This window comes from Artemia franciscana, chromosome 13 (assembly GCF_032884065.1).
Source record: "Artemia franciscana chromosome 13, ASM3288406v1, whole genome shotgun sequence".
Lineage (NCBI taxonomy): Eukaryota > Metazoa > Arthropoda > Branchiopoda > Anostraca > Artemiidae > Artemia > Artemia franciscana.
Window position 1 is genome coordinate 26,592,304 of NC_088875.1, and position 16,574 is coordinate 26,608,877.

The 16,574-nt window shown below is 33.4% G+C and overlaps 1 protein-coding gene across 1 annotated transcript; it reads right to left on the reverse strand.

Annotated features, from left to right (window-relative positions):
* Window positions 1-5,467: 5,467 nt before the first annotated feature.
* Window positions 5,468-15,746, reverse strand: LOC136034730 (protein mago nashi homolog). Its single transcript, XM_065716098.1, has 4 exons — window positions 15,594-15,746; window positions 11,948-12,006; window positions 8,702-8,895; window positions 5,468-5,621 (listed from the first exon to the last, which is right to left on the reverse strand). The coding sequence occupies exons 1-4, from the start codon at window positions 15,682-15,684 to the stop codon at window positions 5,522-5,524; spliced, it is 444 nt and encodes a 147-aa protein (XP_065572170.1). The 5' UTR covers window positions 15,685-15,746; the 3' UTR covers window positions 5,468-5,521.
* Between the last annotated feature and the right edge of the window lie 828 nt (window positions 15,747-16,574).

Genomic DNA, 16,574 nt, shown 5'->3' on the forward strand with positions numbered 1-16,574 from the left:
TAATTTCAAAAGTTGATTTTTTTTTGCTGTCGGCCAAGTTTCTAACGTCATCACTTAGAAAGGAGCAAAGGATAAACTCTAATGTCTTTAGCAATGGGCGGATTTTTAAAATTGATACCATTTCTGTATCAGCCTATTTTGGGTTTTAGTGTGTACCTTACTATTGAGTAACCAATATTTAGAGTATATTTTAGGTGGTTGTGACGCAGGACAGTTTCCCTGTGTGACTTTTGGTCTAGCAATTCTATTTGTACAACATTCACATGTTTTGGTTAGTTTACTTTCTTGTTTTCCTTCATACATCTTTTGATTTCACGCTTTGAAGATTTGTTTGAAGCGGATTAATTTGATATTTGCCACTTCAGTGCCGGTATTGCCAGAATTTTAAGAGTTTGGCTAACTTATGGACAATTTTGGCACATTGTTTTTCGTATTTGGTTGAGAGACTTTGATAAGATTTATTTACAGAGGTAATAACATTTTAGAATGGGAATATCTTATTTCAGGATACAAATAGAACACCTAGCCGTAAGAGTGGCAGACACCGTTCAAATATTAGTTCTCAGAGATCTAGTCTCAAAAAGTTATGGGAAAATGATAGAAAGGTTGAAGAGAGAGCAAGAGAGGACCATAGGGCAGCAGAAGAAAGGGGATAAGAGGCCCGTGGAGAGGCCAATGAAAGATATCACCAGGATTATTTCATTAAACCATGGAAGAACTAATCAAAGCCCGTCAGGGAGTTTCGGGGAGTAATGTTTCTTCACAGATAACTTATAGGCCGTCAGATCACTAATACAGTTTTCCTTAAGATCGAATTGGAGAGAAGGGAAGGAATCAAATATTAAATTCCAAGGCTGAAACATATGCGACTTGGCAACATGGAAAGCACGTGAAGCAACCCATAGACCAAACGGGGAGGTAGACTCTAGAAAATAATAAACGTAAATTTCAGGTATAATGAAAATATTTCTGAACTTCATTTTTCGAGTTACCTTATAGAAAATGACGAACCTCAAATCCTCGAATATTACCAAGACGATGCACAAATAAATAAGCACCTAAACGAACTACTGTGCATTGGAAGACTCAAAAAAATTTAGTGTGCATGTGATCCCACGAAAATTTGAAGCAATTAGAGTGCAATATGACAAAACTAATGTAGGAGTCTCATTCCCATTCAGCGACGATTAATTTATTTCTTCGACAAAAATAAAGAAAATTAAAACAGAAAAAAAAGATGCGAGAAAAATTACTACTACTAACAGCTCAACTCAGCATCAAGCCGCCTGAGGCCAACACAGCTACGTACGCTCCTCCTCCATCCAAATCTATTTTAAACCTCCCTCTTTACACCTTCCCAGGAATTTCCCTTAAATCTTTCTTTACGACATATTCCAAACCCAACCGTAGACGACCCGGTTTCCGTTTAGCCTTAGATGGTTGGCCGAAAGGGACAATCCTTACCAATTTGTAATCTTTCATCCGCAGAACAAGCCCTAGCCTTCTCAATTTTTCTCTCATTATTGTCCTAGGACTGCACTTTTTGCACCACCTACTGTTTGAAATACGGTCAGTCAGCCAGGTGTCCAGAACAAACCGTTGCCAATTTCGCTGGAAAACTTATAGCAAATCTTTGTCCACCTTTCGGAGTGCCCATTTTTCAGAACCATATTTGACCACTGTCGTCGCTGTAGCTGCCATTATTCTAATCTTAGTTTGCAGACTTATCTTCCTATTCTTACGAACCTTTTTCAACCTTGAAAAAGCACCACGTGGCTTGGCTATTCTACTTTTATCATTTTCACTATTCCCACTGTCTTTACTAATAATACTACCATGGTAAGTGAAGTTGTCTACCTGATCAATCTTTTCGTTACCCAACGTCACCTTTTCATCTTCTCTTATTCCTAGCCATAGTGACTTAGTCTTCTTAAATTTAATTTTCAAACCTATTCTATAGCCCTGAACTCGCAAAACCCCTAAAATATCATCCATTTTGCTCACACTTTCATCTAGGATATACTAGGATAAATAATCAGCATATCTAAGTCAAGAAAATTTTCTCCTCCCAGATTGGTTCCTTGGTCTCCCATTGCCTTTCCTGTGCTCCTTAATATAAAGTCCATCAAAATGATTGATATAAAGGGGAATAGAACACAAATATGTTCAACTCCTGATTTAATATGAAACCAGGTGCTAACATCATTTCCTACCTTAACCGCAGTAGTGTTATTCTCGTACATAGCACTAATCACTTTATGGGGCAAACCGTACAACGATAAGACCTTCACTAAAACTCTTCAATCAAAAGAAAACTAGTTCGAGAAGCAATTGAAATTAGACTTAAGATTAATAATAATATGTCCAATCATTAATTCAATCATTAATCACTTTAATGTATTTGTCTGGTATATCGCATACGGATGAGACCGTCACTAAAGCTATTCTATCGACAGGATCAAGCGCTTGCTCATAATCCATAAAACTGAGGAATAAAGGTGTTTGATGGCTCAGGCACTCCTCAACTATTAGCCTACAAAAAAATTTGGTCGACACATCCTCTACCCTTTCTAAAACTGCACTGTTCTTCTCTTATCACTTTGCCTATACCATCTCTCAGTCTAAAAAGAATCACATTACTAAGTAATTTGCTACCTACAGAGACCAGGCTATTGCCTCGATAATTACCGCACTCACTCTTATCATCTTTCTTATACTGTGGTTTGATTAGGGTTTTCCTAAAATCGTTAGGTACTTCCCCTTTTTCAAAAATCATTTTCATAATCTTCAGTAATTTATTTTTAACCTCAGAGCCACCATTTTTAAGAACCTTATTTACCACAGTATAAGAACCTGGGGCCTTTTTTTATCCTTTTAGTACTGTCGCCAATTCTTCCTCAAAAAAAAAAATCTTCCTTCACATCCAAGGTATCACAAACTTTTTCATTTTTTCTATATCTTTTCCTGCATCTCGGTTTAACACAGTCTCAAAATGTTCTGCCCATCTCTTTTTAACTCTTCCCTTATCAGTAATTGTGGCCCCGTTCCTATCTTTAACTGGGACAAGTCCGGATTGACTACTCCCTCTAAATTTATGAACATGCCAGTACAATCTTTCACTATGCCGTTTAGCTGCATCTTCCAGATACTCGGCAATTTTATCCTTGGCCTCCACTTCACACCTCTTTAGTTCATATTCTAATGCTTTTTCAACCTTCTTTGCATTACTTTCGATTTCATATGATCTATCACTTGGATAATTCTTGTACAAGTCCCTTCTCTTCTCTATTAAACATAAATATTTTTCGGTAATATTCCTAGCTGCGTTCCTAATTTTCTTCCCTAAGACACCGTAAGCAACTTCACAAATTATTTTCCTAAAATTATTCCACCTCTCTTCTACATTGTCAAATTTTAAACTCTCCAGTTTAGTATTCAGCTATTCCTGGAAAGTTTCTCTCAAATTCTCAACCTGGAGTCTGTCAACGTCATAACCTTCTGGGAGGCAGTTACCCCTCCGAAATTTCCGCTTTAAATTAATCCTAGACCCTACTAGACAGAGATCTTTGCTTTTAACATCAGCAACAGCACACATATACATTCTAGTATCTTGTACTGATCCTACCAGTCTTCGGTTTACAATAGCACAATCAATAAGGTTTGCTGTCTTACCCTCACGTGAATCCCACGTTAGCTTGAGGGACATTTTCTGACCAAACAATGCATTGGTTATAACTAGATTGTTATACCTACAAAATTGCAGCAGTCTGTAACCATACGCTAGGATACCATCTATCCCTATTTCTCTTGACCTGGGCATTAAAGTCCCCTAATAAAAACACCATATTTTTACCTAGGACCCTGCCTATTTGCTCCTGTAACTGTAAGTAAAATTCATCTGAGTCACTATTTGTTTGTTCTTTATTCATCATGAGCCCAATATCCCTATCTATATACCCCATCGTTCATGCCAGAGTAAATAAAATCTATATAACCTATTTTCATGCTTCCTAACCCTGGAATATGAGTTTCAGAAACTCCCAGTTAGTCCAATTCGAATCGTCTGAATTCATTAGTCAAAATGTCGATAATATAGTTATTTGAGCTAATTCTTCGTGAAGCCTGGTATAGTCCCGTATATCAGGAACCTATTCTTTGTTTCCCTCAAATACAAATTTAAGAAAACGAGAAAGTTCTTGTTAATTTTGCTACAAATCCCTGATAGTGATAACCCGGAGTCCAAGAGATGGTCGTATCTTTTTTTTTTCATTTTTGGTTGGTGTATATGAATTCCCGCCTCAGGCAAAGATCAATCACCAGAAATAGAAAATTATAAGATTATTTGAGAGCATGAAGTTGGTATTTTGTGCTTTCCTTTTGTCCTCGAAGATGCCAAACACTGGAGCGTTGCTGCAGCTATTTATCTTAAGAGGAAGGTGTTTCTTTGGCATCCCTAATTATCAGACGTACCTTGGTTCTCCAACATATAAACTGCTTTCATCCACATTTCGAATGTATTAATTTTTTAGCTCAAATGTGACTAAGAAAAGGCATTCGATTACAGCATAAATATTTCTGTACAGGTCATCATACTAGTCGACTTGATCTTTTAATATTGATTTTACTTTCTGGATACTGTCAAATTGAGTCTCATGGTCAAGAACTGATGCATCTCCTGATTGTTTTTTTTTGTATTTTTAAATGTTTTATAGTTAGTCCAAGTCCAACCTCATGTTAGTCGAAATTCAAGTTAGTTAGTTAAGACCTCAAGTTCACGTTGAAGTTGTCTTGGTCTGACACTCAGGTCAATAAAAGTAAGTTATATTTTCTAACACAGCTTTCAGTTATTCCCTTAAGCTGGTTAGGTTGGAAAAGAGGGCTTTAGGCGAGTTCTTAATATATAGCTGAGTGGCACCTAAATTTAACCTCCCATAGGAAATATATCTCCCTCTCTTCTCAGACATATAGTTATCACTTTTTGCTTTCATTAAAAAAAAATAAACAGGTTTTTTATTTCATTTCTGTATGTTATTAATAGCGTATCAAGTGGAATATGTGAATGCAAAGAGAGTTACAGTCCTCTCAAACCCAAATCTTGTATATATTTATATATATATATATATATATATATATATATATATATATATATATATATATATATATATATATATATATATATATGAATTATCTTAATAAACGAGCAATAATTGTATATTTATTTATTTATGTATGTATTCTTTTCTCGAAAACGACTCCATATTTTTTGGGAGAATTGGCAGCTTGAGATAATTGGCCGAACAAAACGATCAAGATAGGCCTAGTAAGCTTCGATAACATCATATATTCAGCGTCATATACTTGATCTACCTTTTCAAGGAGCCAAATTTTGCCTTTATGGACCTAAAACCCAATTCGAAACCTCAAGAAAATATCCTTAATCAACTAACTATCCAACAAAAAAAACAACTAAAATTACAAAACTTTTAATGGAAGTCACACCACCTTGCATACATTATTTTAATTATATAGGCTTGATCTTGAAGTGAAGACCGATTAAAGAAAACACTAGACATTTAAGATCTTGAACCAAATAATAGAAGGAGCGAAGTCCATCAGGATCCCTATAAAGAACGAAAGTTTTAGAAAGTTGGATAGCCGAAATAGAAGCAATACCCAGGGATTAAAGAAAAAAAAAGAAACCAAGTATTATACAGAGAATAAAAAATGTCTGCGGCAAAAAGAGTCTTAATGATTCTTTTTCAATTTAACATTTTAGCAAAATAAAGATACTATAAAATAAAAAAATTTTGCCCCCTCGTTTCATCCTCGGCCTATTTATATCAGACAGTTGTGATTTTACCACATCTATTAATATTTTTCTAAAATTTAATGATTCTCTAAAAAAGAAGCAATGACAACTAAGACTTTTAGTGATAGATTATACCAAAACTTTTCCCAATCTTAATCCCACTTCCATCTCAATGTCCCGATTCCCAGTTCCAAGAGTACTTATATTTTTACGAAATCGAAAACAATTACGAAACTTTAGGTAGTTACATTACCTAATCGGATTCGTATTAGAGATATTTCACACACAACAGTTGACTATCAATAATTTGCTTGTTTGGTAGTCATTTTTTTCAGTTAATTTACTTGCTTCTTCAGCTGAAATAGGCTCTGCGTCTAGCCTATGTCAATGACTTGCTGAGTATATATGAATCTTTAGATGCGATCTGAATATATCTGCGATTATTGTACAAATCTTGAGAGTTTAGGAAGGCCAGCCCAAGCCTCCTCCCTTCCATCTTGTAAACTCAGAAAATGTTTTAATTCTTCAACCTTTCGTAAATTTTGCAGGTTTTTTGTCTTAGAAAGCTATATGATATGCTCAAAGAAACCAATCATCTGATTTGACTCAATGAATTTAAAATTGTATTGAAGTAAGGACTCTTCAAAAGAGGAACTATAGACTCATTGCTACAAGCTTGGGGCTAAAAAAGCGGAATTCTTGCTGTCGTTTTATTTCTTTTATTTTCAGCATTCCTTCTGTAAAGTCTTAATGTATTTGGGATCTAGTGATTAACTCGGTAGATCGGTATTATAAAGGAAACTATTAGTCTATTCGCTAAAAAAATATACTTATTTTTACGATACTTATTTTACGTATAATTAAAAATATACGAGGTTCAACCTCGAAAGGCTTAGGCTGGAACCAAATATGTATGCAAGACCTTTTTGTACGTTCAAAGTGGTCAAATTTAAAAATACAAAATAACATAAAAATAAAGGATACATTAGAAAATTGACAACATTTTGGCATTTCTTGGGAATCTAATCCCGGGAATCTAAAGGCGTACGTACGTCTGATGTTAACTAAGTAATGATGAAAGAAAAATCAAGAACATTAGATTGATAGGATAATGTCATTTTTTAGTGTTACATATTTACGAGATTTTTACAAACGACAGAAATAAAGTCAAACTCAAAATGAAGACTCTCAAGTTTTAGCACATTATAGCTTGTTTATACACAAAAAAGCAAAATTTCATAATAACTGCTTATTCTCTTCTTTAGCTTTTTGGCTTACATTCGGCTGACAAAAATTTACATTTAGCTTATTACTAATTAATCAGAAGACTACAAAAGAGAGGTGGACACTCAGGTAAGTGGCCCCACCATAGTAAATTTCACCATTCCCCCCCCCCCCCATTATCTGGCATTTTTCGAATAGCTTCCCAGTTTCTCGAAGCACTGTCTCTTCTAAGATTAAATCCTACAGTTGTACCTCGTCACGTGTATACATTTATCATTTATGCTAAAACAAATCCAAAACATAATCAAAATAGACAAAAAAAAAGATGCCAACAGCAAAACTGAATATAGAAAATTTTATAAAAAAACTGAATAAAGAAAACAGAAATTAGAAAACGGGTATAATCTATCCTGCAGAACAAACACTTGATGCAAATAAGGTATTTGAAGGGCAAGAGCTGTTTTAAGCCTTGACATCAGATACAATCCTTTTTCATTAGGGCTTTTTCATTACTATGAACCATCCATAAGCGTTCACTTCAATTGCTGAAAATCATCAAGTGGTCCAACATATGGCAAGTTCGTTTTGGGCTTGTTTATTCCTACCCTTTTTTTCAGAAATCCTATTCAAGATTTTCAGTAATTTATCTCTGACTTCACAAATGCTATATTTCAAAAATGTTTTTGCCACACTATGAGCAGTTCAGATCTCCAATTACTCCTTGTACTGTATCCATTTAGTACTTGACTTTGTTCATACGTTGAGGAAAGGGATCTATTTTACTGAGTAAAAACGAAAAAAATACCCTGCAAAAACTTAAGTTCACATAAACAATATGCTCAGCACTGAATGTCACTGTTCCACTGAGCTTTCATAAGTAATACTGATAAATAAAAACAAAATAACAAAAAACAAGTATTCTGAAGGAAAAGCAATCATTCTTTTATTATTCAGCTGATTCGTTTCATAATAAGGTGGCTAGTCAACCAGTTCTGCAGCAAGAAAATTGCTGCTTACAAATTGAATTATCCATCAAATTATCCTAACAAACTACCATCAATAAATAAACAAAACCCAGAAGGAATAGAAATTACAATAAATAGCCAAATCAAACTCAAAACAAGTAGAAACTAACATGATTAGGGCTAACAATTCTTGTACTTTCCTAAGACAAGACTAAGACAAATTTTAAACTTTGCTGAAAACAAAATACACTTTAATAGTCTTTACTTTTTTTACTGTAATAAATAAAAAAAAATTAAAACTTTAGAGAACAATTTCAGTTTATGTATATTAAACTGACAATCCACAGTCATTCATTTTTCGGTTTGTTTTTTTTTTCAGTAAATTGCAAATTATGTTCTGATAATGGGAAGGCATGGGGGTTGTCAGCTCTACAAATGTTAATTTCTGCTTTTTTTTTTAATTTGACTATTATTTATTGTAATTTCTGTTCCTTTACTTACTGATGGTGATTTATGGTAATTCTACCCTTGGAAGATTATTTGACTTTATTTCTGCTCATTTTTGGTTTAATAGAGCTCTTAACTTTTCTTTGAAAAACTTGTTTTGTGGGAAAAATTTTTTAAATTAATTTAGTAAAAGGGCAATCTTCTTGTTCATTCTTTTGAATGAAAAAAATTAAACACTTTCTTTTTACTGACTTACTTTGAATTGTTAACATCAACAAGTGAACCAATTTTTGATGTTGTAAAAGAGATATGCTCATCACCATTAACAATCTCAAGCTCTTGTCGACCAACTCGATCTGGAGCTGGCCAATTTGTGTCATCCTCTTTCATTATTTCTGATTCTTCAACAATTCTTTTGAGTTCTTCAAGAACAGCTCGATGGACATAAGCCTAGAAATTACACAGAAATGCTTTAATCGTATAATATTCTCTCTCATTTTTTAAAACAAAACGTTGTATCTAAGTTTGGATTTTTTGATTTAAAAATACACCATCATACAAGTCCTTAGTTGTAAAATACCAGAAGTAGTAAAAAGGACATTGTTAAGCGCAAATTTCTGCAGAAATTTTTTCAGACCTCTTTTGGAAGGAGGGAACAACGAGAATTTTTTGTGTCAAATATGTATCCCTCTTGAATAGGACTCCCATTCCCCCAAGGCTCTTGTCTATGTACATCTATGACTATATGCCTCTCCAATGATTTCCTTAGGGTTTTTCATCTTAACAAACTCAATAGAGCCTAAATTGTGTACCCAGCCTTTTTTTTAAGCACTTGGTAAAACAAAAATATGTATTTTAGGCATATTTTTCTGGGAGGGAGGTCTTGAGAGTGGGAAATAAGCACATATCATGACAACATATCCATCATAGGTCACACTTTCATTATTAAACAAACACAACTTAGAAACAATAGGGAAATGTTTCTCAAGTCAACAGGAATTCAATTCAGTGGATATTACAGCCCTTTGTCCAAGGGCTGTCATCAGCACAGCACCCAATATATATATATATATATATATATATATATATATATATATATATATATATATATATATATATATATATATATATATATATATATATATATATATATATATATATATATATATATATATATATATATATATTCACTGATTTGAATTCCACTGTCTTCAGAAAAAAGAAAATCCCAATTGTTTGTCACTTGCGTTTGTTTATTATGGACAGAGAGTGTGGTCTTCCTTGGTATTTACTTTCATTATTACTCTGGTTTAATCTATTATGAAAATAATAAAAGTAAAGAGGGAGACCAACTGGCCTCCTTGGATTTTGAAAAATAGCTTTTTTGGTGCTTTCATTTACCACAAAAAAAAAAAAAAAAAAAAAAAAAAAAAAAAAAAAAAAAAAAAAAAAAAAAAAAAAAAAAAAAAAACTCCATCAGATTGTGACCAAAAAACCTCTTTTTTGTATTTTCATTGTAAAAAAGAAGACTAAAAACTCCCCGCTTGCCCTATCAGTGTCAGATCCCTCAATTACTTTTAATGTCAGAACAGTTAAAGCACAGTTGGCAGACCTCAAACTTGGTCATATCAGCATGCATGATACCAACAGTTCTGCAAGGTGATGAAGATTAGGAACCAGCAAGTACCCAAGGAACTACACAAAAAATCCCATACAGCTACATGCATGACATAAGAGAGTTAGAGTGCAGACATAAGAAAGTGTATGCATAATAAAGTTTTTCAGCAACAATATGTGCTGTATTTGCTGGCCTCTGTTTGAATACTTCACAATATTAGAGCTGAGTTTGGCTCAATATGAGTATTAATGATTACTTTTTATGGTGGTTCTTTATTTTTGCACAAGAGAGAAATCTGTGATTACATGCTCAACACCAAACAGTAGCTCAAACAATTAATGAAAAGAGGAGAATTAATTGCAAAAAAAGAGAGGAGAAGCACCAATTAATGAACGTTTGAACAGAAACACTTGCAGAGAAGGAATCCAAGCACTGAAACAGTGCAATACACAATAATCTAAATTTATTTCAGAGAGAGGGGGGTCACTTGTATGTGTACCTGTGCAACTGTAGCACCATCATATAAATTTAGAAGACTTTGCAAGAAATAAATATATATGTCATAACTTTTGTTTTTAATCAGTTAGGCTTGAAACTTATCATCCCACCTTTGTATCATCCTGAGGTATTTCTGTACTAGGAATCCCCTTTAGACTACCGAAAATATAGGAAGGGTAAAACATTATCTAGCATTATGAAAAATATGATAATTCTGAAAAATGAATTATACTAAACTGTTTCCCTCTTGGCTTTTTTGCAGGTCTACCACCCCCCCCCTTCTTACACAAAATTAGTTAGAGGTGTCAATGACAAAAGCTTATAAGCTTGTCCAAAGCAAGAACCACTAATATATTAATATTAATTCAATCATGATTAAATTCCTTTCAGTTTAACTGCATGTCATTCAACATTTCAATTTCAACTATGCTAATACTATACTTAAAAACACAATTAAAATCTATTTAGTAATCAGCCAATCCACGTCTATTTTATTTACCTAAATAAAATAATGTCAAAATCAATTTATGCATTAAGAAAAACATGATAAATTTCAGTCAAATTGTTCTCCCATTCTGGGGGGAGGGGAATTTATTCTTCCACAAAGCAAAATACAGCCTAGAATTAATGGATTGGCATCTTAACAACACCACCACCCACAGCTGGACCTGTGTGTAGTTATGTATAAAAGCATTCATAGTGTTCTTAAAATTATTTCATGGAGAAAGCCTTATTGTTATTGTCATTGCACTGGATCTCTAAATCTATGATATATCTTGTATTAACTACAACTTTTAGGAAATTAGATTGATTTCCTAACTGAGACCCTTTTAACCAGTATAAGATGATTAGAAGTCATCTTATATGGATTAGAAGGATAGCAATCTTATATATACCATATAGCTATGCACCTATATACCATATAGCAATCTTATATGGATTAGAAGGGTCTCAGTCAGGAAATTAACTGCAAATCATAAAATACCAATTAAAGTGAGGGCATTAGTGCATTACAACAAATTACAAGAAAAAGATCTCCATCCCCTTTTTTTCATCTGCTTTATTATAACAAAAATAAAACAGTGATGCCAAAAGCCCTTTCTACGAATCTGCCAGTTCAAGTAATCTAAACCCATCCACAATTCAAGAGCAAACCATAATACCATCAGAAAAGCATACCATAATATCATCAGAAACCCTGAGCAACGGAAGGTAGACCGAGAAGCTAATATTTCAATATTTCATTCAAACTAAGTTTAAACATGTCAAAAGTTGTGGATAAAAGCAAAAATACAACTTTAAATACATGTATTAATCATTGATTTATGAAGAACTCTTAAAAATTGAAATCAATTGTTAGTTCAGATATTCATCAAGGTTACATACTTCCTTTTTAATCATGGTGTCATTCTTGTAGTTTGAATTGTTGGCATACCTCAGTTTACCTGGAAAAAAAATAAGGAAGTATTGCAATAGATACAAAATACTCTGCATACAATAATGGCAAAATGGCAGGGAGTTGGTATTTTGGCTATAAAAATTTAAGAACAAAGGTGTAAAAAAATGTAATCAAACAGTTTGTGGTAACAAACTGTAGTAAGGAGCAACATGACTCAATAGTAACCAAAACTCTAAAAAACAAAATTTTGATACTAATAGTTACATCAAAGGAATCACATTTTAATGCTGATTTTAAATATACAAGTCTCATCAAGTTTAGTCTTACCAATCAAAAGTTAAAAGCCTGAGAAAATTTGCCTTGTTTTAGAAAATAAGGGGAAACAACCACTAATAGTCATAGAATCTTAACAAAAATTACATCATCAGGTGCAGCATACCAGAGAACCTACTGTACAAGTTTTGTCTTATCTACAGTTTTATCTTATCTACAAAAATGTGGAATTTTGTATTTTTTTGCCAGAAGACAGATCATAGATGCATGTTAATTTGTTTTGTTTTTTTTTCCCCAGGGATGATAGTATCAACCCAGTGGTACCAGAATATTGCAAGAGAGCTCATTCTAATAGAAATTAAAAGTCCTAGTGCCCTTTTAGGTGACCGAAAAAATTGGAGGGCACCTTGGCCCCCTCCCACACTAATTTTTACCAAATTCACTGGATCAAAATTTTAAGATACCTATTCTGTTCAGCATAGTCAAAAACTTAATAACTATTTCTTTGGGGACAACATAATCCCCCACAGTCCCCAGGGGAGGGGTTGCAAGATCCAAATTTTGACCATTGTTTACATATACTAATGGTTATTATGAAGTGTACAGACGTTTTCAGGGAGACTTTTGTGTTGGGGTATGGTCAGGTCAGAGGAGGGGGTTATATGGGAGTATCTTTCCATGGAGGAAATTATCAGGAGGGAAGAGAATTTCTATGAAGGGAGTGCAGGATTTTCTAGCATTATTTAAAAAAACAATGAGAAAATAAATAAATCTTTCAACTGGAAGTAATGAACAGCATTAAAACTTAAAACAAACATGAGATATTACATATACAAGGGGGTTTGTCTCCTCCACAATACCTTGCTCTTTATGCTAAAGTATTTTTGGTAATTTAAACTATTTATTCTACAGCCTTTGTGATTCAGGGGTCATTCTTAAGGATTTGGGACAAAATTCAAGCTTTAGTGTAAAGAGCAAGGTATTGACAAGAGGGCGAAATCCCTAATATATAGGGCCTATAATAAAAATACACAAATATAGAAGTTCATTATGTAAGTTATTTTGTATCTTTATTACTAACAGAAATGTTTGTAAAAAAAAATCTAGTTGCACTTTTAAGTAACTAAAAATTGGAGGGCAACTAGGCCTCCTCCCCCACCCCATTTTTTTTAAATTGTCCAATTAAAACTATGAGAAGTCCAATCAAAACTAGCTTTATATTGTTTTAAAAAGTAGAGTTGTGAGAAAGATTCAAACTTTAGTGTAAAGAGCAAGGTGTTGAGAAGGGGATAATCTCTTTCATAATGGAACAATTTATGTTCATTTTAAGTTTTAATGTTGCTCCTTACTTGCAGTTAAAAAAAAAACTTGTTTTTTTATTTATACATTCAGGGTTGACCCCCCCCCCTGAAAATTTTTATTTTCATTGCCCCTAAAAAGTGTTTTCACAGACATAATTAGAAGTTTTACCCAGTGTTCTATATCTTCATTTTCTTTTAACTGTAAAACAGAGAGGCAATGTGGTCTAAAATTTTCTACCCACCTACTAAAGACCAGAGCTTGTACACTTTTAAACATGTGTAACCCATATTATCTACTATTACCAAGATATACAGAAAATAAAACAACATTTCTAGTGAAGAATATCTGTAGGACAACATACAATACTGCAATCTATCCAAACAAAAAGACTTGAAAAAAAATGAGTAGTATATTTGCCCTGTCTCTATGTCAGTTATGGAATCTGGTACATGGTAAGACCCAGTACTCAGACATTGCCTAATCTTGGACAAATATCTCAATGAAAATATAAATTTCCTAAACATAGACAACAGGCTCCTAATCTTGCACATGATGAATATAGGTTTAGACAGTTGGGATTGGTTAATAATAAGGATTAAGCTAGTTGAGGTTGGATGGCAACAATCTTGATATGTTGCTTTTCAACATGTAAACTTTGAAAAAGTTTATCCCTTCAATCTAGAATATTTAAATACAATTATTCTACTTTACAACACATATGTAAGAATTAAATTTGGGTAAAATTTTAGTTTAGGGGCTTCTTGCTATCCTAAAAAGTAGTTGAGTTAGGTGGATGAAAGTTTCAGGAGTGAACACAGGGTCTGGGAAGGTATTTCCAAGCTACTACATTAATACTAGTCAGATTAGCCTACTAGGGCTTAGAAGATTATATATATGACAAGTCTATCTAAATTCTGACAAAAAAAAATATTATAACTTAATTTTCAGTTTCTTATCTTGTTTTCATTGGTTTTAGTTTCTTAAGACTTAGAATTCAGAAGAGGGTTAGCAACATAGAACACTATAGAAGCTTTATTTTTGTGACCTAAGATTCACTTAAATTTTCATTTTTGGTAAAATTCTAGTTAATTGACTTCTTGCTATCTCAGAAAGGGTTTAGGTTAGGAAAATGAAAATTTCAGGGATAAATCTACAGACTAAATTATGTCCTAGGAAGGTATTTTGAAGCAACTACCTCCACTCCTTCTCCCTCTAGAGGGCCTTGACCTTGGATGACCTTTAAAAATATGTGTTATAAAAGTGAAATGGTTGCAAAATAGATCTTCTGCTTAATAGCTTTAATCAATTACATTTTATAAGGTTTTAAAGATATGAAAATACATTTCCTAAATTCTGAAAAAAAAACATTGATATGGCTCAAAATTCTACTCAGATAACAGGAATTGCATTTTCAGAACTAAAGGCAGAGAAAAAGCAACTGGTGACTGAAATTTAAGGTAAAACGTTGTTTTGTCAAAATTTCAATAGGTATAGACCTGTCATTTAGACAAATTTCTGGGCCCTCTAGAGGGAGGAGTGGAGGTGGGTACATTTAAATACCTTCCCAGGACCTACTTTGGCCTGTAGATTTATCCCTGAAAGTTTCATTTTCCTAACCTAAACCCTTTCTGAGATGGCAAGAAGTTAATTGACTAGAATTTTACCGTGAAAAGTTGAATTTTTCTAAGGTAAGCAAGGATTTACACTTTTAATAGTAATATAGGATCAAATTTGACCAAAATATAAGCTGTAATGCACAAAAAGCTGCGTTAAATAGAAGAGGAGGAAGGGGTATAGTTAGGGACCTAAAAATAACTTCCCGGGATATACTTTAGCCTGTAGACACATCCCTGAAAGTTTCAATTCACTAGCCCAACAACTTTCCAAGATAGCAAGAAGTCAATGGACTAGAATTTTACCCAAAATTATTCAACTGAAGTGTTGATCGGATTGGCTGTCTAACTAGACTACTGTGTAGACTATCTTCTCATAGCATTTGACATGAACAACCCCTCGATCATAAACACTGAATAACATAATTGATAAATAACAAACTACCATCAGGTCTGAATTCAAATTCAAGAAATTCGTGTCCAAATTTTCCCTTGTGCCCAACATAATATCTCAGGTAAAATTCTTTATCAGGCATGTTCTAATTTTTCAAATTTATCGTAAATTTCGTTTCTTCCATAAGAGGTAATAGAGCTGCGTTTTATTAGAAACCAGTCTGGGCTACAGTTTCCAGTCTTGTTTCGCATAATTCCGTTTTGTTTGAGCCTCCGTTTTGTTTCGTTTCAGTACTGCCTTTGACAAATAAAACGCTGGAAAAGAGCTAGGCAGCTTACTGGGAAAAATTGTCAAAATCCACGAATGCTTCTTAGGTGTTACTAGCTTTTTTAGTTTATATTTGGTCAGAACGTGCTACAATTTGAATTGGTAATAGAAGCGATTATTATATTCGTAGAGAGCATAAAAAAAGGAATCGAGTGGTGTATTTACTTTATTGGTAAGTCAATAATATAAACTGTCATACGTTTACCCATCTGGGAATGTTGAAAGTGAAGTCTGACTTTTTTTTAGGAGAAAAAGACAGAAAGTACTGTAATTTGATAGAGCCAAGGGCATACCCTACAGTAGGCACAGAAAAAAAAATGCTGTACGCAAAAATACATCCACCTGGTAAATATTTTCTGAAGCAATTTTTATGAAACAAGGGGTGAAACTACCTGTACGAACAAGTTTCGATTTTCGGGATCTAACTCCGAAAAACAGTACGGTCCCTTACGGGAATATCGCAAATAAAATGGCTTCGATCTACTAGCACGTAAAAAAAGCTATTAAGGAAACAGGACTGAAACTGGACTGAAATAAGATCAAATAAAATGTAGCATAAGGTTGGTTTAGACTACTTATTATAAAACCAGTATTGCCCGTGTCGCAGTTTTCCTATGAAACGTCACAAGGTTTTTTTTATTGTTAGGGGTTCACAGGTTTTTGTCAAAAATGGTAAGAAGTCACGGGTTTTTGCGATAAAAGCTC